We start from the raw sequence: 27,111 nt of genomic DNA, 5'->3' as shown, positions 1-27,111 counted from the left end.
ATATTACCATACAAAATGTAATATTATATAAAAGGAATATTAGTATCTTTTTAAAGAGAAACATCCTCTTAAAAAATGGAAAAAAAGAGAGACTGAGATTTGTAATAAAAGTGACTCATCCAGTTGTAGTCGGCCCGGGATGTTTCCAAGGGCAGATTATTAAAGAGTGTGGGATAAAAATAGGTTTTGTGGGAGGAAAACATAAGAGAAACACTGCAAAAAAGACGTGTAAGGCCGTGTGTGTCCAGAAACACCTGCATGATCCCACCGGAGACTAACAGGAAACCTCTGGCCAACACGGATTACATTATTACTGGCATGAGACTGAAAAGATTTACACTCTAGAAACGCTGGGTTGTTTTCACACGTTTGGGTCAAATACGGACAAACCCAACCATTGGGTTTAAAAATTAAAACCAATATTTTGTAGATATTTAATATTATATATACACTCACTCTCACCTAAAGGATTATTAGGAACACCATACTAAATGTGTTTGACCTCCTCTCGCCTTCAGAACTGAACTAATTATACGTATATATATTATATATATATAGGTTTGTCCAAACATGGGTTAGAACAACCCAGCATTTTTTAATAGTACATTTATATTTTTATTTATGTATTTATAGAGCCTAATGTGATATATTTTATATTTAACCCATATAAACCCATCAGATAAATCTGTGACCGATGTAAATTAATCAAGAAGTTAAAATGACTTTCAAAACACAATAAGACATATGTTTGCACTAAAAACTAAATTAAAAAATATAAATAAATATTGCTTTTTCCACATAAAGCTATAAGTCCGACCTTAAATTTAAATTATGCAAATTCATGCCACACATTAAGACACGCATATTAAATACGTTAAAACAAAAATTATATTCGTTGAATGTTGGCTAATGTTATAAATATTAAAGAGATATAGATATAAATAAAGAGAGAGAGAGCGAGAGCGAGCAAGAGAGAGAGAGAGAGCAAGAGAGAGAGAGAGAGAGAGAGAGAGAGCAAGAGAGAGAGAGCAAGAGAGAGAGAGAGAGAGGAGAGAGAGAACGAGAGAGAGAGAGCGAGAGAGAGAGAGAGGAGAGAGAGAACGAGAGAGAGAGAGCGAGAGAGAGAGGAGAGAGAGAGAGAGAGAGAGAGAGAGATTTTTATTGCTATGTTTATTTTCATGTAATTTTATTTTATTTGTATTATTATTTATTTCGTATAGTGTTATGAATGCTTTGGCAATGTAAAGATTTCCTTCACCATGCCAATAAAGCTATTTGAATCTTGAATCTTGAATCTTGAATCTTGAGAGAGAGGAGAGAGAGAGAGCAAGAGAGAGAGAGCGAGGAGAGAGCGAGAGAGAGAGAGAGCAAGAGAGAGAGAGAGAGCAAGAGAGAGAGAGCGAGAGAGAGAGAGAGGAGAGAGAGAACGAGAGAGAGAGAGAGCGAGAGAGAGAGGAGAGAGAGAACGAGAGAGAGAGAGCGAGAGAGAGAGAAGAGAGAGAACGAGAGAGAGAGAGCGAGAGTCCTTTAAAACACAATTTGAGTCAAAAAGAATCTTGTGTCTTCTGCTAACATAGCCATTTTTGCTTGTCCTAAAATTATGTCCTCTTAAGAGAGAGAGAGAGCGAGAGAGCGAGAGAGAGAGGAAATGACTGAATCAGAAACACTGAATTATTCCCATTGAAGGCTTTCTGTGGTGAAGGACGTCCTCTAGTGTTCACATGATGCACTGCCGTCTCATACAGGAGAATAATCTCAGTCTAAAACTGAATCTGCACAAACATCAGTCAGTGTTTTAGCTTTTATTTCTCTGACTATAATGCATTTGCACGTCCCTATTAAACACCAAGCCATTATTAAGGGTTATTATAAAAATAAAACAGGTTTAGTCAAGATCTAGTCATCTTTTAGAATCACATCCTGGCATAAGAATATAATCTCTGATAAATAATATCATATTCAATCCTGTAACATTCAACCCCAAAACACTTTTCGGATGTAACTAGGTTTACTAAATATTTTGGAGAAAGACAATGCACCTTTCTCCAGTAATAATCGACATATCTTACGGTACTTTGGGCCTGAGGCTGTCAAAGGTGTCTTTGTGAAACATTAAATTAAATACATGAAGAAAAATTACACCCATGTGAAGTTCACTATTTAAAAATGCATCAGTAATATCTCTTTTATTCATATATCAATCAGCAAAATATCCCCAAAATAGATGGTCCTAGACTTAGTGCATTAATCTCTTTATGAACGGATTTCCCTGGGAATGTGACCTGTTCGTTCTTAATCATAAAACATTTGATCTACTGAAATTTCCACAGGAAATAAAGCAGAGACGCACATTTATAAAAGAGTCTTTGCCTTGACCGAACCTCCGCACAGAGCAGAGATGAAGATCAATCCAAATATTCCCGTCCTGGTGTCCGTTTGTTTGTAGATGTGGTCTTACCCCAGTCCTGAAGCTGAATGCAGATTCTCTTTAGCCCTCAAAAGACTGCAAACCACTTACTGCAAATGTTTCAGTCAACCAACAACAGCACATTCTAGAAACCAACAAAGACAACTGTTAAAATCATAATAAATATATAAATAGACACCTGGGCCACAAAACCAGTCATATGGATTTTTTTCCTTTTTAAATTGAGAAGTATGCATCATCTGAAAGCTGAATAAATGAGCTTTCCATTGATGTGTGGTTTGTTAGGACAGAAGCATCTCTGAAAATCTGCAATCTGAGGGTGCAAAGAAATCTAAATATTGAGAAAATCTCCTTTAAAGTTGTTCAAATGAAGTCCTTGGCAATGCATACTACTACTAATAATACATTTTTATGTATTTACGGTAGGACATTTACTAAATATCTGGATGTACATATAGAACATGATCTTAATATCTTAAAGGGGGGGTGAAACACTCAGTTTCAGTCAGTGTCATGTCAATCTTGAGTACCTATAGAGTAGCATTGCATCCTGCATATCTCCGAAAAGTCTTTATTTTTTTAATAATTATATAAGAAAGATGCGCTGTTCCGAGTCTTTCCGAAAAAAGCCGAGCGGGTGGGGGCGTATCGTGTGAGCGGAGCTAAATAATGACGTGTGCGCGCTGCTGCTATTGTGTTAAATCGAGTGCGTCGTAAAGCTGTGTCATCCCTAACAGCGGGAAAAAAACTTTATTCAAAATAAAAATATGTCTTTTAATCAGATACAGCCATACATCTATGATCCGGAATCAGACCCAGAGGCTGCAGTTGAACAGGAGCAGCAGCAAAAACGACTAGAGCAGGACGTCTCTATGTGGTACAAGTTAGACACTAACTATATAATATGCTTAGCGGCTTGTGTTATTTACATATTTATACTTGAATTATATCGTCGTATTTTTTTCTTTGAAGGTGTACATGTGGGAAGTGCAGTTGTGCACGTGTGTGTGTGTGTTTACGCGTGGTTTGTGTAGACATTTGTAGTAAGCGGACTGGTTTTGCACCGCAGGCTAGTGTTTAACGTTACATAGAAAGACACGGAATAGTAGCGCATTTAAATGAAGAAGCGTGCTTATTTAGTTCAACATATTTCCCCCCTCTTTGTGTATTGTTGTCTGGAGTGCTTTTACAATACACAAACATAAAGTTTTACATATAGTGGCCAGCTAAACAAATGTACACGCACTACACATCGCATGCTCCATTGATCAATTAACTATACGTGATCATGTTTGGGCTACTTGATGAGCATAGGCAAAAACACAGACATTTGAAGCAGTCTCACTCACCGCCTACGGTTCTAACGTTGGGACCTTTATCGTTGGGACTGCTCCATCCTTCAGCATTAGGCGATCGGAAAATCCGGCGTCGAGCTGGGCCTTGTTTATGAAACAGTCGGCACCGAAATGCAGCGAACAGATATAAACATTCGCGCAACTCAGTTGCTGATCCGGAAAAGCAAATTACATCCACTGTTGCCTTACCGCGGGGTTTTGGGGAATCTGTGCAGGACTGTCTTGGTCTGGCAACCAAAAACGCACTTTTTTGGTGACATTGTAATTGTGCACATCACCTGTGCAGCAGCCTACAAGCCAGCGCTTTAATGGGCGTAGCCTGTTACTTTCGCTCTCTCGCTCTCTCTCTCTTACGCTCTTCCGGTAGAATTGTCCGTAAGGCCCATACAAGGAAATTCCGCCCCCATTAACGTCAAAGGGGACGCATGATCGCAAAAAACTTGCCGAAACTTATGACTAACCGGAAGTAGTATTTTTGACAAAGAAATACTCCCATCAAACATCCACCTTAACTTTTGAAACTTTGTCTATGTTTAGTATGGGATTCCAAGTCTTTAACAGTGTAAAAAGATCAGTATGCATGAAACAGCATTTCACCCCCCCTTTAATGATTTTGGCATAAAAGGAAAATGGATAATTTTGATCCATACAATGTATGCAGGACTGGTGAAGTGCTCCAGGGTCACATAGATTCAATTTTATAACTTACTAAAAAAAGTATATACAGGTATATTATATTATATTATATATATATATATATATATATATATATATATATATATATATATATATATATATATATATATATATAAAATTATGTATTTATGTATGTTTCTGCTTGTTGGTTGTACCACATGGCTTTGATTTGGTGGAGAAATATTAATGAGCAATTTAATCATTTTGTAAAAATATATATTTTTCCCCTCTTAAAAATCATTTTTAAGGTACTTTAAGGTACCAAAGTACTTAATCAGGGTTTATTTTCAATACTTTTGTGCATTTAATATCAAAATTAATTTTAATTCATTAATTAAAACATGTTCATCGTAGTGGGGGTGTATTTAGTAAACGAGGATATCCCATGCATCCCTATGCAATATGCTCAGCTTCACCTTACAGCTCCTCTTTGGGATAAACATTTGACTGTAAATGGGAGAGTTATGTTTATACAATTAGGAGAGAAAGATACTAAACAACACTTGATGAAAAACGTGAGTAAGTCAGGTGACGAGACACTACAGGCCAATAGGGAATTTTTTTAAACTACAAGATATTACTATGAAACTTCTCCAGTTTGTTACTGGCATAAACATACGAAAAAAATGTATTACAAGTTGTGTGTAAATTCATGTTTTAACATGCAAATGAGGCATTATATACTTAAATATATACACTCGTTTGCATATATTTCCAAAAACAAAATCTGGAAATTGGAAAGGACCAGGCTCAAAATGTTTGGTTCTATTTGTTGACATATTAGATGAGAGGGCTTTATTCTGGATATCTAATTTTGTGCTTTAGTAAATTATAGAATACTGACAATAGCCTTAATAAAGCCGTTTTATTTAGAGTAAAATGACCTATAACTCAGGATATGAATGATATATCAACAAATCCCTCTGTAAAAGCCTTCACAATATAGTTAAGTATAAGACTGGAAGAGTTGGTGCTTGTAGATGCTACTATATCTGACACTGAGTGTGAGAAAAAACTCATTTTGAGAAAAGGCCTTTAAAGTTTTGTATTAAACAATTGCTTAAATAGCCACCAACCTACAGACAAAATAGATATTCAGTTCATTAATATCAGCAGTGTATAATATTGAAAACACATTAAAATTAATAAATTATTAATGCCAAAAGCCTAAGAGAACTACCTTAACAAACACATAACAACGGTCTCAAAAACTGTCTGTTTGTATGTTCATCTATAACTATTTCAATCTAACTCTGATAGGGTTGTCCTCTAATCTGTTGTTGTTTACCATCTTTTTATCAGCTCTTGCTACTTTGTCCTTTCGGTGAACATTTATGAGCAGATTTCGGCACATTTTCTCTCTCAAGCGGATACACAAAGAAGCGGCGGCACGTATGACGTAATGTGAAATTCACATCGGCCAATCAGATGTGTTTTTCGGGTGCAAACTATTGCGTTTGGTTAGTTCTACATAGACAGTCTCATACACAGCACTGAGAGCTTTATAATGATACCAGACGTGACATGTTTCTGTGAATGGAGACGGCACGGGAGCTCGTGTTGGAATAACTTCTGATGATTTCGGGTAGAACTCTAAAGGCGCAAGTTGACAAAATATAGGGAATTAACCACTTTAATGTGTAATGTCGACATATTTTCGCCTTAAACTGGACTTATTATGCCCCTTTTTACTAGATGTAACAAATGTCAGGTGCCTGTGAAGTTCCCGATTGATCTGATGAAGTGAGCACCTGTGTCAGTCTTCAGACTCAGCGTGTGTCGGACTGTCCACCGTTACAGGCTCCACCAGACGCTCATAGGACACCACCAACATGATCTGCAATCATCATCAGGAGTTACACTTTAACCACAGAGATCAAGCATTCAGTGTGTGTTCTCACAAACAAGGACTCACGGTAAGCAGGGCAAGCAGACCCATCATCACGCCCATCATCACATAAAGGTCAGAGGTCAGCCCACCGGCCCAAAGAGGGCCGAGAATGGTGGCCAATCCCCCGACAGAGCGGCGAATCCCCTGGCTGAAACCTGAGAACAAACAAACAGGGCTGGGACTGACAGGCGAACCAGAAAAACTAGAACAAGTTTGTCAAGATGAACTTTGCCTGACAATGCCTTGCCTGGGAGTTCCTTACATTAGCACATTCTTTACACATTAGCACAATTTCAGAGGAATTTTCACACAAAAAGGCCCATTGTCAGTGGTCAATAGTGTAGTGATGTATGAAGCACAGCTCACACTGAAGTCACACTGTGCGGAAATCACCGATCAGGTGCAGTCTTATTAAAATTACTGGATTGTGGCGCTGAAAATGGTAAACGTGACCACGGCTTGAATGCAAGAGTTGTTTCAGGCAATGGACCGTTCGCAAAGACCCGCCCCCTTTAGTTACTGTTACATGTCCGACAAGCCATGGCGCTCGCATGTTGAGGAAATACATGGCGGAGCAAAGATGACACTGATCACACGCCAAAAGAGCAAGTTACTTTCGATATAAAACAGTCTCAACTTTCACATGTTGTCATTTTTTAAAGAAATTTAAACAATAAATAGTGTTTTGCGGCTCTTTAATGTGTTGTGATCACTAGCGCATCAGTTTAAAGCTGCCTGCAAACCGATCATCTCTTCCTTCTAGTTTATTGATAAGCATCAAGTAAATATGAATGAACACTAAAAGAACAGTTGTTTCCACCATGTAAAGACATCATTACACACTGTTTTTCAAGTCCAAGACCACCGACGTAAATCTACTAACTCTCCTGACAGCTTAGTCAGACAAAACAGCAGATTCGACGATGTGATTGGTCAGATCACCTGTCAATCAAACTTGCAGCAAAGGGTGAATTACTGTGTTTCTTAGGTGTTGCAAAAGTGTCTTGAATGTTTGCTATTAGAGGCTGACCGATTCATTGGTTTTACCGATTAATCGGCACCGATAGCAGCAAAATCCACACTGATAGTTTTTCGGATGAGAGGGGTGTGTCATCATTACACAGTACAAGAGCGTTGAGAAGGGTCTTCTGGCATTATATAGCACGAGAGCAGCCTTTAGACGGCCAAATAACAACTTGTGTTGTTTATATTGACACGCGAGGCTAAATGCTGCAAAGAGAGCGCCCACACATCAGATGCGCGTTTAAAAAACCAACAGCGAAACAGTATGAATACAGAACACTTCAGTACATGTGGCCAAATCTTATAAAGTTATTAATTTGTTGACTAGATGCTGCATTATCAGGGAAAGAAGTGAGAAAGAAAACTGCATAGTCATGCATCTGACAGAAATATGAACAAATCAGAAACGCATTCAATTTCAATACATATGTTGTTATTTTGATTAGATAATCGTCAAATGTTCTATAAAAAAAAAAGCTGTTTGGATTTACAAACCCGATTCCAGCCTGCAGTCCAGATCTTTCACCCATAGAAAACATTTGGCGCATCATAAAGAGGAAGATGTGATAAAGAAGACCTAAGACAGCTGGGCAACTAGAAGCCTGTATTAGACAAAGATGGGACAACACTCCTATTCCTAAACGTGAGCAACTTGTCTCCTCAGTCCCCAGACGATTGCAGACTGTTATAAAAAGAGGGGGTGCCACACAGTGGTAAATAAGGCCTTGGCCCAACTTGTATTAGACGTGTTGATGCCATGACATTTAAAATCACTTATTTTTCATTTTCAAGTTTAAAAATGTTGTATTCTGAATAAAATATTTTAATTTGAAACTTCCACATCATTGCATTCTGTTTTTATTCACACTTTGTACAGTGACCCAACTTTTTTGGAATCAGGTTTGTATATGAAATGATAAAACTTAACAATAAGATTCCATTTGTAACATTAACTAAGATTAATAAATGCGGAGAAGTATTTTTAGAAGTACCCTTTTTATTTGATCTGTTAAAGGTGCACTATGCAACTTTCCGTCCACTGGAGGGCGTCTATTCAAAACAAATGTGTAGTTTGATGACGCAAAGTGTGAGCGCAGCATCTTGGGACATGTGGTCTTCACATCACAGCCGGTGGGAAATAGGACTCGGGCAGAAATCACGTTCATGGATGTGGTTATTAACGTTACTGTAGTCTAAAGCAGAGCAGGACCGAGTGTTGTGGAGCTGAGCACGGCCGCTGGAGCGAATGTTAAACAAATACCCGCCTCGCGAACAGCGGGACTTTTATTATGACGGGACGGGACACAGTCGCCGGGCGCCTGCACTGATCCGCTCTTCCGGTTATGATTTTGAGGTAATGTAGCTCTGTTTATCATATTAGATACATTTAAGTGTGTTTAACACGATGTTATGTGGTTACTCCGTGCGTTCAGTTGTTCACACTGCTAAGAGTAAAGCGCTCCTGCCAAATAAAAGCCGAAACCGAGGGTAGCGCAGATATGACGCAATTGACAGGTGCTCCCTCATTTTTCTCACAATTTACAAATAGTTGGAAACATTTGGGATATTGTAGGTACTCAACTGAACAAAATATATAACACCGGCCTAGTGGTTTTTGGATATTTTACTGCAAAAATACTACATAGTGCACCTTTAACCTTGAATGAACAAGTTCATTGCTCAAATATGAATACATGCTGTCAAATGTATATTGCGTAATGCATGTAAGCTAGCTAAATAAGCCAATAGATCCTTGCTAAAAAATGCAACTTGCAAAGTGTTACCTATGAACTGTACATGCATGTTTCTAGGTTATAACTAAAGAAACACATTTGACCTGTAATATTTGAATGTTTAAATTATTTTCTGTATAATTTATTCGACAGACAGACAGACAGACAGATATAGACAGAGATAGATAGATAGATAGATAGATAGATAGATAGATAGATAGATAGATAGATAGATAGATAGATAGATAGATAGATAGATAGATAGATAGATAGATAGATAGATAGATAGATAGATAGATAGATAGATAGATAGATAGATAGATAGATAGATAGATAGATAGATAGGCCTGACCTTGTGTCTTCTGTGATGTTATTTTGGAGAAGAGAGACACCTGGGCAACCGCCACAAAAGGGAGGCCCAGGACCTGAAGGAAAACACCAATGATGAACTCTGCCAGCTGCCACGCAAATCCACCTGAACCAAAGCAACACCTGTGAGCCGTGTGGGATAGAGCAGCTTATAAGCATCCGGAGCGGTGCGCTGGCCTTACCCTGAGGATTGGCCAGGAAGATCAGGCACCAGACGCAGGAGATATTGCAGAGGATGAGGCCGAGGGCGAGCACCACTCGCTCCGCCACGCGCCCGCTCAGCCAGCGCACAAACAGGAAGCCGGCGATCACCTCCACGCCACACACACAGTACATGATGCTGTTCTCCAGCTCGCCGAAGTTAAAGAGCTTCTGCGTCAGAGGAGTCACCATCGTCTGGAGGGACAGATGCCAAACGTGCTCTCAGTCTCAAAATAATGGGTCATGAAACCCAAAAACACTTTTTTTGAGATGTAAACAGATATGCACATCATTGAAAACACTAAGGGTACTCATTAATGTTATTCATATGTGAAAAGTAGTCATTTTTCAGAGCAATTTCTGTCTTCCGGTTTGAAAATACACGCAGTAAAAGTTGACTTCCTGTGTCCAGTTTAAAATGCATTTGAAAAGATTTTTAAAGGCAAGTCAGGTTTGTGATCATTAATTATACAAGGTAAATGATTTTTAACATGTTCTTTTACTGCGTGTATTCAATCCATTGTATTTAATCTGTATGGTGTGTTTTTGAGGATTTGGTGTAATCCTGCCCAGGGACAACAGATGAAATTTAGCTGTGTAGCTAATGCTGGGGTAGTATTTTATCGTCCAGTGTCCCTGTCAAATAAAGAATAAATACATTTAAAAAACATTTTTTTAAAGCTGAGTCGGAGCAACGTCACAAAATCTGACAGCGTGTGCTTTTGCCCATGTGGGAACATGCTGACGTTGACCGTTTCGAGCGATTCTCGATATACATTCATGACATAAAGCTCATTTAATCCGATCACTGCGCTGTAGTGTGCATACAAGATAATTTAGTTAATATGCATGAGACAGTCACTTCTGTCAGGCTCGTCTTCCAGCATTACTGTAGAGACAAAGTTTTGGAAGCAGCGTGCGGTAAAGTCAAGGAGGAAAGTGAGGCTTTGTGCTGATCAATCAGTCAATCAATCATATCGCGCTTTTACAATGACGATTGTTTCAAAGCAGCTTCACAGGGTCAAACAGGACAATATTGCAACAAAATCTGATTTGGCTGTACAGTCGTTCTGGAGAAAACAGTGATGTTATCAGCTTATTTTAAGTTATCATAGAGCGACAACGTTGTCAGATCAGTATTTGATATGATACGAAGTAACGTAAGTTTGCCGAGCGAGCTGTAACCGCGACACCGTCTGTGGAAGCCAATACTACAAAGGCTCGGTAAAGTTAAATTAACTAGAGGAATCGCACGGCACCTGCAAGCGTTGACATTCATATCTTAATTTATGTCAGGAGTGCAAAATAAACGATCTGCAGGCTAATGAACAATATTTTAATGAAATATCAACAAGAATCAAAAGCCACGTCTTCTCCGTTTTATTTGTGCCGTTCTTAAGTATTTCATTTAGTCTGAATACTTAGGATCTGTGATATTTCAGTTTCTCTTTTTTAATAAATCTGCAAAAATGTCAATAATTCTGTGTTTTTCTGTCAATACGGGGTGCTGTGTGTATATTAATGAGAGAAAAAAATACTTAAAGCTCCACTGTGTGATATTTTCCCCCATCTAGTGGTGTAAAGCTATATGACCATCCAGTGAATAATTGTTTCTGCTCCTCTCAATTTCGATTTCGTTTCAACTCCTACGGTGGCCGATTTAGTCATGGCTTCAGTTCGACCTCTTCGGTGAGTGTTGCTTCATGTGATGAGGTAACTTTTGAAAACTATTATAATTTGCAGTTATTTAATTTACCAAATGATCTATGATCAAGTTAATCTATGTAAAATGAATAATAGAACTGAATAATAACCAGTTCATTGCTAACATCAGCTATCAGGTTCCCAGACGAATGCAAGCTAATCTTAGTAAAGTAACTTTTATCAGAGCTATCATTATTCTGTATATTGTACAACATCACTAGAGTAAGGCATAAAATATTAATCTCATGTTATCCGTCATAGAACACGGATTTATGTTATAAGGTAAACAATACTTTTTCATCATTGACGCGAGGAAAACTATCCTAGACGTCGTTCTAGTGTTATGCTCAGCACACCATGATATAATTAGCCAAGCAACAATAAAACTTCCAATATACACAAATAGGCTGAATTAATATTTCCTGTCGAGAAGAAAGCAGGCAACGTCGGCGTTCTTTTTAAAATCGTTGCTCCTCATGAGCTCTTTCCATCTTGGAAAGGCCACTCCAATATTTACTTTTGTCTTGTTGATTTGCCTGTTGCGTTGCCGTCTTAATTCTCTTTTCCGCTTCCTTGGCGACTCTGATACATATCCCGCAATGTTACTAGGTCCCCGACCCGGGTCGAATTCGGTAATCAATTCCAGGACGTGGTTGCTTTCACACAGAAGGCGACCCGGCAATGCTCCGGGAATATTGCGGGTCCGACGTGCAGTGTGAAAGGGGCTTAAGAGTGATCCTCCATCATCATATCGCAGCCTCAAGCAATCCTCCTCTTCACATTCGACACGGTGCCATCGAGTGTAAAAACGCGAAAAGCGAAGCTTGAATTTACGGGTATGTCCCTCTTTGGCAAATGTACTTTCAAGATGGAGGAGCAACATGGCGACCGGCATCCGAACCCTCAACACGTATGTGTTTTCAATGGTATATTAATTATAAAATTACGAGAATACATTATTACTTGAAAGAAGTAAATATACATTAATGAGCACATATATTTTTGAAAGAACTAAGTGATTTTAGCTAAGAATAAACTAAAATAGTTACACAGTGTAGCTTTAATGATTCAAGCAAATGGCTGCAATATAACAAAGAGTAGAAAATGTAAGGGGGTCTGAATACTTTCCGTACTCACGGTTTACTGCAAAATTAAACTTTTGTTTTGATGGCATAATTAGTTAACAGCTAATGATGACATTTTTTTTTTTGACATTGTTTCACTATGTTAAATCTAAATTACAGTTTAATAAATTGTAGTGTCATTTCAATTCAAAATCCCATGTCACGATTTCAATTCAAATCATATGAAATTCAAATCCACATATATATTCAGATTCAACATTCTGTGAGATGTGTGCGGCAAATTCAATTTAAATTCCAGTTAAAATCTCTTTAAATCCAAATCCAGATCAATTCCAATTCAATATGGGAGTATGGAGTGTGTGGTAAATTCAGTTCAAACTAATGAATTCACACAGAATTCATTTGCTGGAATTTAAATTGAATTGGTGTTGGAATTTAATTTACATTAAACTGTGTGAGTGTGTGCGTGTGCATGTGTGTTCACCTCCAGAGCGGTCTGATTAAACAGTGTGATGAACTGAGCCGCCAGCAGCACCACCACCTCCTCTCTGAGGAACTCTGAAAGGAAAGACAATCAGGCACACAAATGTACATCAAGCCAAAGTCAAACTGACTACCATAGAGCCTGAACTTTACAGCACCAGGACCAGCACCAGGACCAGCACCAGCACCAGGACCAGCACCAGGACCAGCACCAGGACCAGCACCAGGACCAGGACCAGCACCAGGACCAGGACCAGCCATGGCCATGTTTGTTAATATTTTTTAGTATAGTAATATGCAGCCATGTGCCTTCTCTGATGACGAGGGCGGGGCAACCTGTCACTCACATGAGATCAACCAATAGCAAACCACAGCCATCCAATCAATTCCACACCGACACAACCAAGCCCCGCCCTACATTTGTTCTTGTTTGAGAAGAGCTTCACTCGATATACGGCACAATAAAGAAAAGACGTGTGCAACTTCTGTCTGATGCTGACTCTAACGCTGCATTCACACGGGGCGTAGGCGTTAACGCTTCCCATTTACTTTGAATGGGTGACATCATCCGTTGGCGAACTGAACTGTGGGTTCCGTCGCGGTGCTTCACTCGCGTTGCACGCGGCAGAAGTTGAAGATTTCTCAACTTTTCAAGCGCCAGCGCAGGCGTCATCCAATCAGATCGCCGTATGCAAATATCCTACAGCAGACACTAGCCAATTGCGTTCATTACTGCTCCGTGAGCCCTCCAGACGCAGCTCCCGGACCACTACGTGATATTCTTCCCGCTATCTGCGCTTTTTCAGGATTTAATGTACTTAACAGCTTCTTGCACCTGTGCAGTGCACTGACAACAACTACACGGGCAATCGCACTCACACATACAACCAAATCGGGATCCATTTCGTCTGACAGACTAGCTGTCATTAAAAGGCGCTTTTTTGTGTTGTGTTTTGGTCCAAGCGGCAAGTTAATGTGATTGGCTGTTGTCACTATGACGATCGCGTCAGCACCCAGCGTCAGCCACGCCCTCCGTCAAGCGTTAACACCTACGCCCCGTGTGAATGCGGCGTAGGGCCGCATCTACACTGCAGGTCTGATGCACGATTCCGATTTGATGACTATATGCGTTTTTTTTGACGACCCGCTTACATCATCTTTTAAAAGCGGCCCGTATCCGATATTTGCATTTACACTGTACACTGGCGAAACAGCCCAAACATTCTTAACCTGAAAAGGAAGTAAAACGGTGCGATATGCAATGGACGCAGACAAAATGATTTATACAATGTTTTGCTCTCCGCACTTTTCCACACATCTTTAAAGGTCAGCAAAACATTTCTCTCGTAAGGCGGAGAAAAAGAGGAGAGCCCTTGACTGGGTTGCCAGATTGTCACAACAAACCCACCTAAATTGCAACTCAAAACTGTGTTAAAGTACAGTCTAGACGAGTCGAGCCACGAGCGCTGTGCTAAGTGAGCTGGTCCATAGGAATTAAGTTTGTGAAATCTAATTACATGGACATATTTATTTTTATTCATTTATTTTCTCTGTCACATTCAGTGCTTTCTTCCGGAAACAACGGACCATATGAGATTCACAGTCACAGTTCATCACTTAGCACAGACCTCGTGGCTCGACTCGTAGAGACTGTTTTCCAAAATGGCTGCCATCTGTAAAAGCGTAATGTACTGTGTTTATAAAGTATCTTCTTATTAAACTGCTTGTACTCTTATAAAGTTCTCAATGCTTGGGTTTGCATGTAGGGACCCTCATTATGCTACCGTGTTAGTGTGAGGCTATTTTGAGCCTTGTTAGTGGTATTAACTAGCCATTTAATTTCACTACCCAGTGCCCCATAGACAAGCTAATCTGATTTTAGAGATAAAACTCTTTACATTTGATTTTCATGAAAACGCATCACAGAGAACGATCTACTCGGTAACCATCTGTTAATTACCCCTAGGGTCATTTCTCACCGCTGCAGTTTGTGTCCGCCTAAGCTGTCCTTATTTGCTTTTCTTAATGACGTGCGACTCGCATTTACTGGGGAATATCCGATTGGACGCTTACATGGCAGACACAAATGCACATTTGGGATTTATTCCCACATATGATATGAGTGAGGCCTGAATCCAATCTGAGGATATCGGAATCCATTTGTTTTTTTCACTTCATATCCGATCTGTGCCACATGAGAGGGAGAAATCGGAATTGGGTCACTTGGACCATGCAGTGTAAACGGGGCCTAAGACGGTGTAAATGTTCTGAGAATATGTAATCCGTCACCCTTGCTGGCGCTGAAGCTCTTGAAAGGACTGGAGCGGATGTCCTCGGGTGGAGGCGAAGGCGGAGGGGAAACGCAAATCACATCGCCATTGGCCACTGAAGAGACTCTGGACTGGACACTGGTGACCGTCCCGTATGACCCAGTCAGCTCATTCGGCCCAACCAAAGGCTTGCACTCCTCCTCCTCCTCCTCCTGCTCCTCCTGCTCCTCTTCCCGCACCTCTCCGTTCCTCCGACGCTGGTCGTCTTCAGGAGTGAAGTCCCAGTACATGAACAGGACTGCAAACTGAAGGAGGATCCACAGCAGGCACATGAAGAGCTGAAACACAGTAAATCCGTTTGGGTAACGTCCACGGACGCGTCACACAATGCCGACTGGGACGCTTCAGAGTCTTACCCCCGGGGAAGTGTATTTGTTCACTGTAAATGGGCCGATCTGGAAGTCACACAGTCTGAGGAAGATATTGAATGCCGGACCTAGAAGACAACAGGGAAAGGTTAGCATGCGGAAAACACTAAATTAATACCAAAACTGTGCTGATATTCCAAGAAAAATTGATTATTTTCCATATACGCAACTGTTCAAAACTCATGGGGATGAAAGACTACAATTCCCAGAATGCGTCGCTGCCCTGCGAGGCCACTCCCAAAGCCAACGCTACTGGATCACTTTCCCACCGTGTTAATTTTTATAAAATCAGTTCAGTTAGAGAACAGACACTACAATTAAAAACTGAAGGTGTGTGTTCAATTTAATGTGAGTGAGCTGAGTGAGAGTCACGGCACAAATGCAACAGCAGTCAGATTACACTCATCAGGAGAGCAAAGAGCTGAGGTAAGCGCGGGCGTGGCCATCATTCTCAACACATGTTCAGTCTGACGCGTTTTCAGTTCATGCCTTTGGAAGCTTAACTTTCATAGGAATTCATTTGAAAAGTTGAAACACTCCCGTTCCCATGAATATGCGATCCCAACCCCCATGGACAGGTTGAAAACATGTGGAAATAGCACCTTCTACTGGCTGTAGTCTTTAGCCTCTGGCCAAAAAATCTTCAGATGACGCAAAATGACGATATTTACATCATCAAAGGATTTTTTTCCAGAAATAATGGTTGGTTATTTGTGATGTGTGCTGTGTAGTATCGGTGTGGCGTGAACGAGATCGGCCCGTGTATGAGCTCGCACTGCGCTGTCTATTACTGCCCCAAGCTGATGAATGCTCAAACGAGTAGCGTGGTTCTCTTCCGGTTTCGCTTTATTCACCGTGTCTCATATGTAACAGAAATGGCAGCTCTTATAAGTCGTGGCCCTTGGTGGAGGCACCAGTGAGACCACAGACAAAATGTAGTCGCACCAGCAGGAAAAAAGATCACAAAATGAAAGCTGACACAAATCGACCCGAGTTTGAACCTGCCTTTTGCCAAATTCCCCGTTTCCCATCACATATCCGATCAGAAAGGCAATTATTTTCAATAAAAATGAAGAAAATATTCTGAGGATAAAGTGTCTAACGAGTGTTTATGTTAGGGTATAGGTGTAGTGAGGGCTTTATTAGCCGCTGCCAAATAAATAAACTTAAAATAGCATCATATGACCCCTTTTTTGCGTTTTATTTAAAGAGTTTTGACCTAATCTTGCTTTTGCACCTACCAATGAGAAGCCCAGCCTGACGGCAGGCCATGACCGCAGCGAAGACGGTCGAGCGGTCCTCAGGGGCCGTGTTTCTAGTCAAGAAGCCAAAGATAGACGATCCAGCACCGGTGCCGATACCTAGAACATTAGAAACCGGTTCAAGCACCATACACACATATCACCCTAAGGAAATGACAGATTAAAGAAGCTTCACCTGCAACTAGACGACTGCCGAGCAATAACCATTTGGAGTATCCCATAAAATACATGAAATTACCTAAAAACAGACAGGAAGAGATGTTACGCACAAGACACTGACGCTCCAATAGTAAGTTAAGCGCGAACTTACCAACAATCTCAAAGACATTGGCGAACAGGATGATTTTCTTGGTGCGGAGCGTGCGATCGGACCAGAGCCCGAACAAAGGGCCGGCGAGAAGCCCGCTGAAGCTGAAAGCTGATAGGCTGAGGCCAAGGAAGTACGTCGCCGCATTCAGCGTCTGCAGATACCGCCATATTGTGGGCAGAATCACAGCTGAAACAGACATGCTTACTCATATCTGCACATACATCAGATCTGGTATTATAATAATTATCTCGATAGCTACTCAGATTAGTAACCATCTTTAAACACAAAGAGCAACTCTATGTCTCTTATATAAGAAACAAGTGTATTAGAAACAATGACCAATTCAATCACTGTTATTAGCAGCATCACGGTACACGTTTGAGATGAATGTGACAGTCTCCGCTATTATGGAGTCGGAAAGAAGGGGGATTTACGGTGCATCCGGAAAGGGTCCACAGCAGAGCTTCTCTTTATCCACATTTTGTTATGTTACAGACTTATTTCCAAAATGGATTCACTTCATTATTTTCCTCAAAATACTACAAATAATCCCACATAATGACAACGTGAAAGAAGTCTGTTTGAAATTGCTCTCTTTGCAAATGTATTAAAAATAAAAAAGGGCAAAATGCACATGTACAGAAGAATTCACCTAGCCTGACAAGTCAGACCCACATCAAGATGTTTGGTCTGGAAACTCACCATTGACAGCTCAATCCGAGGGGCGGATAAACGGTCGTCTTTCAAACTCCCTCTGCACGCGATAGGATAGCGCTACACCAACCAGAGCAACGAAGCGGAGCTGACAGATTAAACATTCGCCGTATCCGGTCGGCTAAACTCTGAACACATCTTCCCTTTTTAAGAATGACTTCAGTGCCGTTCTTTGTCCTAAAAGCTTAACTCCAAGTCTTCCAGAGTCGCGGTCAAAGCTGATTCGAAAGACCGCCGCCGTTCGCCAGTTTCTGTGTTTACTAGAAGCACGCAAACGCAACTCGGCCGTCGTCATTATGGCTCCGCCCACCGACTCTATACACGACGTGATTGGCCCGTCCAGATTGTGAGGAATACAGCTCAGACGTGTATTGAGAGTTCCTAGACGATACTTGCAGGCAGATAAAATTTGCTGCCGCTAGGGTGCGTCTAGATTTCTAGGCTAGAATTCACCGCCTTTGTTGAAGCACTTCTGGCAACAATTACAGGCTTAAGTCTTTTTGAGTTTGATGCTACTGGCACACCTATTTTGGGGCATTTTCTCCCGTTCTTCTTTACAGGATCTCAAGCTTGTTTAGGAGCATCGGTTCACCGCTATATTAAGTCTATATAAGTTCCCATAACCCAATGGGGAGCAAACCAAGCCATGGAGTTCAAGGAATTATTCCTGTTACACATAGTGATGGGGAGTCGACTCCAAAAGAGTACAGGAATCGCCTCTCGGTGTCGACTCTGTTGCGGTGTCTGAAATCGCTCGTGTTTACTGAATCTCTCATCTAAAGTGCATGGCAGTTGCGTGCACTAAAAGCAAGGAGTGAATGAAATGAAGCGATCCACGAGGTAATATACTGACGTAATACACCATCATAATACATGTCAGACAGCTGTTGCAGAAACTGTCACACACATTTATTTGAGTGCTTTAGAACCAAAACGAATCACAGGAACTTTAGTTTGTAATTATAGGCTTCCTTCATGCTAGCTTTAGTTTAATTGATATCGCAATATAAATACAGATTTGGTTTCCCATGGTTAACCATGTTTAAACTAACACTAAATCATAAAAATATCAAGAAGAAACACATCAATAGCATTATTTTATCTTTAACTCAGCTCATGTGCGTTTAGCGCCATCACTTGACAACATCTCTTTTGGTGACTTTACTATGTAAAATGATGTATTGGCAATAGACTGGCCTACAGAAACATAGCCACGAAAGTCATCACTAATATTTGACTAATTTGGACAACCACGCTAAAAGTGTGCGGTTTTAATAAGATGATTTTAGGACATAATTTAAGTGTGTAACCATAGCAATTTTGTCTGATTTCTAATCCTGTTGTGATGTAAAGTAAAGGGAGTCGGGAATCGGAGATGACTCCAAAAAACCTGGAATCGAACACCCCTAGTTACACATTCTTCCTGAACTAGATACGACTGTGTATGTTAATATTCACCAAAATGGGCTTTGTGACATTTTTTTTGAGTGTTTTATTAATTTTATCAGTAATAAGCTGGGAAAAGGTATTTTTGCACTTGTATGTCAGAGACGGCTTTGTGTGTGTGTGCTTCAGTTATGAGTGTGAAATCTGCGGGAATGAGTAGAGAATTATGTGCAGTCCGCATGAAATTCAGACCCGTCACACCCTCACTATTTAACCAGCACACTAGTGAATGAGAGGACGTGGTGCGGGTCAACTCGCTGTCGGTCAGAGAGGAGAGATAGAAAGCACAGCTGGTATCACTGTAGCGATACTGTAGACAGGAGTATTGGTATCGTTTCAGATATTTCAGTATCGACACATAACATTTTTGACAACACTAGCCTGGAGTTTGCCAAAAGCCCCTGAGGGACTCTCAGACCATGCAAAACAAAATTCTCTGGTCTGAAAAAACAAAGATTGAACTCTTTGGCCTGAATGGCAAGCGTCATGTCTGGAGGAAACCAGGCACTGCTCATCATCTGGCCAAGACCATCTCTACAGTGAAGCATGGTGGTGGCAGCATCATGCTGTGGGGATGTTTTGTGGACGGCAGGAACTGGGGGACTAGTCAGGATCGAGGGAAAGATGTACAGAGACATCCTTAATGAAAACCTGCTCCAGAGTGACAAAGGTTCACCTTCCAACAGGACAACGACCCTAAGTTTAACACTAAATATTGAAAACACTGTTGGAATGTATTTCACTAAGTCCAATGAAGTTAAAGATATGCCTAACATTTATATTAATGGACAAAAAAATGTACATCATGACAGAGATAAAATATCTAGGTGTCCATTTGGACCAAACTCTAAGTTTTAAAAAACATATTAAAATTTTTTGCAACCCTATTAAATATAACATCTCTATTTTTAGACATTAGGAATAGTTTGACAATTAAAGCATCTTTTATGTATTTAATGCCATGATCTCTCCACACATCACTGTTTGTCCTGTTGGTCTCAAGCCAACGAGACTACACTCAAACCGCTTAGACCGGTCTATAATCAGGCGCTAAAGGTACTTAAAAGAAAAGCTCCTCGCTATCGTCATTGCAATATTCTTAGTAAATATAAAATATTAAGTTTTGACTCCCTAATTGACCCTTCGCTAAGCCCCGCCCCCCGTAGTTACTGTTGCTACGCCTGTCAAGCTTTCGCGCCTGGCACATCTATTACAGTATGTATGCGCCGGTGTCAGACATTTCCGAGGAGATAATTAGTCATTTCTGGCGAACAGGGGAAATATCTGAGCGAGTAAGAAAAAAGGGACTGCAGTATGTATTTGCGGGATATATCCGCGACATATTATGCAACCGATTACAGAATAATTTCAATAAAATTGAAGCTAAAGCCTTGTCTCAGCGCAATCAGCAGCTGCCTCATATGTATGTTCATGCACAACAGGGTAAGTAAAATGAGAAAATAATCGAATAATTATAAATCAAACAACTTATGAATAAATCTTGTGGAATAAACACAAGACATTAGCTTGAAAACTTTGCAATGATTCTCCGGCTTAACGTTATATTTAGCGCGCCGGGCTACTGCTCACATGTCGTGTGTCTATAATCTACTCCTTGGACCCGGCACTAGCCTTATTCTGACCTGAGCCATTCATCAAAAAACACACATTTACTGAAACCTTATAACAGAAAGCCAGTCTCTCAAACATGATGGGTTTTTATTAATATTATAAACACAGCCACTGCAACAATCCTCATGATGAAGGTCTTAATTTGCACACATTTTGTCTGAACAAAACTACAATACAAAACTAATAAATAAAGCTAAGACAGTTCTTTTTATAGTCTATATACTGCATCATATGTAATAACTTGCATCAGTCAAAAACCTCATGTATTTTCAGTTTGTTGAAGCAAACGTAGGTGTTTTTGTTAATCCTGACGACATTTAACTTTGTGAATGGGGTCTCACACACACTGCTTGATTCAAGGCTGGTATTTCTTACCTTCAGTTTTACGTTTTGGGGAAGGAATTTGCACAATCCATACACACAGATTTGCATTGGCATGTTTCTCTCGCTCGAAAGCTTGACAGACCTTCCGTGCCTAGTTACGGTTGCTAAGCCACGATTGGCCTGTGGTGGTATTCGGGCGTGGCTTAGCGAAGGGTCAATTCGATATACAAATTAAAGAACTGTTTTCAAAATTGTTGATAATATTGCTCCACCCTCAATGAAAAAATTCATCAAGCTTTATTCTGAACTGACGACCCGAACATCTCGCTCCACTGCTCACAGAAATTGTGCCATCCCGAAAAGATCCTCTGCCTTTGCACAGACAGCTTTTTCATTTAAAACCAATTATTAAAACATTACTGAAAATGATTTGTAATGTAATGTTTTAACAATGTGTGCACTTGCCCGGGGACTGCAGATGGAAACTAGCATTAGCTAATTCTGGTACAAAATTAATGTATTTTATTCATTGTCCCTGACAAATAAACGAATTAAATAAAAATAAATAAATAAGCACACAGCCAATATAACAAAGGAGTGGCTACGGGACAACTCTGGGAATGTCCTTGATTGGACATCTTTGGAGAGATCTGAAAATGGCTGTGCACCGATGCTCCCCATCCAACCTGATGAAGATCGAGAGGTCCTGCAAAGAAGAACGGGAGAAACTGCCCCAAAATAGGCGTGCCAAGCTTGTAGTATCAAACTCAAAAAGACTGAGGCTGAAGTTGGTGCCAAAGTTGCTTCAACAAAGTCTGAGCAAAGGCTGTGAATACTTCTGTACATGTGATTTTTTGCAATGTAAGGCTGTAACAACAAAATGTGAAAAAGTGAAGCGCTGTGAATACTTTTCAGATGTACTATAATGTATAACAGTTATAATGTTAAATGTACTGAAACATTTAGCAGTTCTATTAATTTATATATTTTACATTCATTTTTATATTAGGAATCCAAATAAAATAAAAAGCACCAGGTTAGTACCATTTTTTACCATATCAATATAAATATTTTGATGTGTACCAAGGTAATGTTATGGGATTTTGGAGTCCCATTTACTTGAAGTGTTATGGTGTTAAATTAATGATAACTCTTCTGTATTAAAGTATCGGTGATTCAAAGCAGTTCAAATCCTAATCCATTCAAATTTAATTCAAATTTTAAATCAAAATGGACAAACACACACACACATATATATACATATACATAAATATATATATACATATATATATATATATATATATATATATATATATATATATATATATATACATACATACACACACAATTGCATTATCAAAGAATGTTTGATAAAGTAAAATGTGTTTTTGTATCTCTTATTTGATTCCTTTATCCATCTCTCTATAAGGATCAAAAGAGATTTATTTTTATTTTTAGGGGGACATGGTACCACAATAATATAAATATTTCGGCTACACTTTTATATTTAAATGCAATATAAAAGTGCAATTACATAATTAAGTACTGGGTAACATTAATTAACTAACTGATAGGATTATGGTAGGATTAGGGTTAGTTGCATATAATAATGCATAATTTACTGTTATTACTAAATGTAACATGTAACAAGCACACTGTAAAACAAAGTGTTCCTGATATTTCGATGTGTACCTCTGTAATGGCATGCTAGTGTGGAGTACCAGTAGCTTAAAGTAAGTGAAGTTATATGTAATGCTGTAAACGCTTACCGTACTCGATGCCGCTCAGTAAGAAGATCAGTCCTATCGTGATGAATGTCAGTCTCCTCTTGCGTCTGTGGTCCATTTCACACTCTCTAAACACACGAGTTATAGCTTATCGCAGCGACTTTGAGCCATTTTATCGCGTCCCGCAGCAGTAATGATCAGGACAGTGCGACCAATTACTTCAGTCTACACACACACACACCGCACTGCGCACTACACAGGCATACTTACAGGACTGATATAAACAAACACACACACAGGGCAAACGACCGTGGTGTAACTCAGAGTCCCTCTCTAGAGTCAGTAGAGTACAGATTATATATATCTATGATTTATAGCATGTCAGTCCTGCATTATTTGAATGTTGTGATTTAACAGTAACCGCAGTAAAAGATGCACCTTACTGACGTCACTTCCTGTTGGTATTAAAAGTTCGATTAAATTATCTAGAAAAGCATCCAAAGTACGCACTGGCACACCCGAACCGAGGCCAAATCTCACCTTTAAATCAAATAAAACAAAAATATATTATAAACATAACCATAGCATTAAAAATGTTTTCAACAAAAAACGTATTTACTCCTCAACCTGTTAAACTAACTATTCATTGCACTAAAAATCATTTGAAATCATTGCTAAAAACGCAGAGCAAGCCTCTCACACACACACACACACACACACACACACACACACACACACACACACACACACACACACACCCTGTTACTGCGTGATTTGATCAACTTCTAAAATCCATAAAATAAATTGTAGTTAAATTTAATTGTATTTTTTTTTGTAAGGACATGTTCATTAATACCTTTTTTCTTCTAGAAATAAATACAATATACATCAATGTTATTTTAATAAAAGTAAAAAAGTTATATACACACATATCTGTGTATCTATCATATATATGTATAACATTTTTACTTTTAATAAAATAACGTTGATCGGGCCCAGCATGCTTATTTGAAGTGCATTCAAAATATATTGAATTGCATTTTAATTTGGGCCCTTAGAAGTCAGTTTTCTATACACACACATACATGGTACGGGGGCCCAGCAAGTTGGTTTGTACCCAGGGCCCAAAATTTGGTGCTACGCCGCTGCTGACACCACCTAATGTTAGACATCTAGCAGCTTCAGCACTGGGTAGTCATAATATATAGTCCTTTTCTAAAGACCTTGATGAATCTGTTTAAAGTCGATGTGGGGACATCTGTCTGTCTTAAAACAACTATTAAAAAAAAACATTGTCAAATGCATTGGCAGAAAATATCATTTTAACGTACACACTGTATAAAATTACAATTTAAATTACATTAAAATTGTGTTTACTAGAAGCACGCAAACGCAACTGGGCCGTCGTCATTATGTCCCCGCCCACCGACTCTATACACGATGTGATTGTCCCGTCCAGAGTGAGGCGTTTACAGCTCAGAAGGGTATTGAGAGGCTATTCTCTGAGAAAAGAACAAAGAATGGCACTGAAGTCATTCTTAAAAAGGGAAGATGTGTTCAGAGTTTAGCCGACCGGATACGGTGAATGTTTAATCAGTCAGCGAGCTCTGCTTCACCTTCGTTGCTCTGGTTGGTGTAGCGCTATCCTATCGCATCCAGAGGGAGTTTAAAAGACAACCGTTTATCCCGCCCCTCGGATTGAGCTGTCAATATTGTCATATTTTTTTTAAGTGCATCATACTTTTACACGGATTGACTTTTTCTTGATAGATTACAGGTTAATTTCTTCTGCGGAGACATGCTCATACACAGCTATCGTTATTTCAGACCATGCACCAGTTAGTATGAAGGTTTGTATCAGGGAGCTTGATGGTGTCGTGATGGTGATGAAGGGGAGGACTCAAATAGCGGTAGAAAGAACAAGTTTATTCAGGCCAACCAGAGACACCAAAAAATAAACAAAAGGCAACAAAAAGACTGGAAACTGTCTGAGAAGACTGTCTGGTGCTCCCGCTGTGTCAGTGCACACCACAGCTGACACGCTGGCTGGAAAGACCACCGAGAATACAGGAGGCAGGACGACCCCGCAAGAAACGAGACCCAGCCAGCAAGGTAACAACACTTGCTGCAACTGCTCGTCTAAGGGTCCTGAATGCAGAGTAAAAAGACAGGTAAGACAGACCGTAGTGCAGACATCCAACATCAACGTGACAAGAAGTGATCTACTGACAACAAGAGATAGACACAGCTGGGTATATAAAGGGTAGAGGGAACAAGTGACAGGTGTACAGGTGACAGCTCGTGATCAAGCTAATTACTCCAATCACGAGCTGCAGGAAAATGACAGGATAGGACAGGACAAACAACAGGAAGAGCCAGTGTCACACCCTGAACCTGTGACAGATGGCACTCGGCCACCTTGGCGTTTAAATACCCGTTTGTTGTCAGACGAACATTTTAAGGAATTTGTGTCCAATCAAATAGATGTGTTCATATCAACAAATAGACCTTCAGATGTTTCAGCATCCCTTCTTTGGGAAACTATGAAGGCATACATACTTAAGGGGGGGAATCATTTCATATACTGCATATAGAGAAAAAATTAGGAAAAGTAAAATATTAGAGATTGTTTAGAAAATTGCTCATATAGAGAACATCTATGCAATTTCTGCCGATACATACAAGGAGCGTCTTGGGCTGAATTTGACATCCTTATAACAGTTTTATTTTTCAATTTTATAAAATATTTTTAGACAAACTGGCCTGCTTAATGATTGACATGTATCTTGAGTCATTTGATTCACTCAAGCTCCCCCAAACACTTAATCAGGCTTTTATTTCTTTAATTTTAAAGAAAAATATAGATCCCCGTCACTGCGCTTCTTACCGGCCAATCAGTCTCCTTAATGCTGACTTTAAACTCTTATCAAAGTTATTAGCGTTACATTTGGAATCCATCTGATCATCCATTATCTCTCCAGACCAGACTGGGTTTATTAAAAATAGACACTCTTTATTTAATATTAGGAAACAATCCCTCCTCTTCTACTGTCCCTGAGGCTGTAATTTCATTAGATGCTGAAAAAGCCTTTGACCGGGTGGAGTGGAAGTATCTTTTTTACACTTTAGAGAAGTTTGATTTTGGCCGCAGATTTATTTCTTGGGTGAGGTTACTATATTCTGCCGCACAAGCTTCTGTCAGGACCAACAATACTCGCTCAGCATACTTTTTCCCTCCACCGGTCCACTCACCCTTTGAGTCCACTTCTCTTCGCCATTGCTATTGAGCCCCTCTCTATTGCACTACAATCTAATTCTTCTATAATGGGCAAATGGGTACAGAACAAAAGGTGTCCTAGTATGCAGATAACCTCCTTCTCTATGTTTCGGATTTGGATAGGTCAGTATCTGCAGCCCTTAATCTCTTAAAATCCTTTGGGTTGATTTCTGGTTATAAATTATATCTAAGCAAGAGTGAGATTTTCCCACTAAACTCTGCAGCTAGAAATGACCCTTTACATAACTTTCCATTTAAGATCTCGCAACATAGATTTACTTACCTTGGCGTTTGCATTACAGATAAATGTAAAGATCTTTTTAAATGCAACTTTGCTAATTTGCTTCTCCAGATGGAGAAAGACTTTGAGCGCTGGTCACTGCTTCCCCTGTCCTTGGCTGGAAGAATTCATTCGGTTAAAATGAATATCCTTCCAAAATTCACTTATTATTTTCAGTGCATACCCATTTTCCTTCCTTTACACTTTTTTCTGAAAATTGATTCTCTGATTTTAGGATTCATTTGGAATAAAAAGATCCCCAAAATCTGTAAGGCATTCCTTCAGAGACCTACAATTATTGGGGGCATGGCTTTACCTAATTTTCAGTTTTATTATTTGGCTGAAGATCTTAGGCAAAACCATTCAATACTGCTTAAATCAAGATCATTCCAATGATTCCTCTGTGTGGCTTACCATGGAGGCTATTTCATGCATGCCCACTTCGCTAGCAGCATTATTACATGCCCCCATTC

At 39.7% G+C, this 27,111-nt stretch overlaps 1 protein-coding gene across 1 annotated transcript; it reads right to left on the bottom strand.

Annotated features, from left to right (window-relative positions):
• Nucleotides 1–1,489: 1,489 nt before the first annotated feature.
• mfsd8l1 (major facilitator superfamily domain containing 8-like 1) lies at nucleotides 1,490–23,518 on the bottom strand. The gene is made up of 12 exons (XM_067416403.1): nucleotides 23,124–23,518; nucleotides 17,239–17,424; nucleotides 17,104–17,166; nucleotides 16,908–17,027; nucleotides 15,655–15,734; nucleotides 15,258–15,576; nucleotides 12,970–13,043; nucleotides 9,678–9,891; nucleotides 9,479–9,601; nucleotides 6,395–6,525; nucleotides 6,231–6,316; nucleotides 1,490–2,552 (listed from the first exon to the last, which is right to left on the bottom strand). Exons 1-11 carry the CDS (start codon nucleotides 23,197–23,199, stop codon nucleotides 6,236–6,238), a joined length of 1,467 nt encoding a protein of 488 aa, XP_067272504.1. The 5' UTR covers nucleotides 23,200–23,518; the 3' UTR covers nucleotides 1,490–2,552; nucleotides 6,231–6,235.
• Nucleotides 23,519–27,111: the final 3,593 nt, after the last annotated feature.

This window comes from Pseudorasbora parva, chromosome 14, assembly GCF_024679245.1.
Source record: "Pseudorasbora parva isolate DD20220531a chromosome 14, ASM2467924v1, whole genome shotgun sequence".
In the NCBI taxonomy this organism is placed as follows: domain Eukaryota; kingdom Metazoa; phylum Chordata; class Actinopteri; order Cypriniformes; family Gobionidae; genus Pseudorasbora; species Pseudorasbora parva.
Note: the sequence above shows the minus strand (reverse complement) of the source record. Positions and strands in the feature narration are given on the sequence as shown.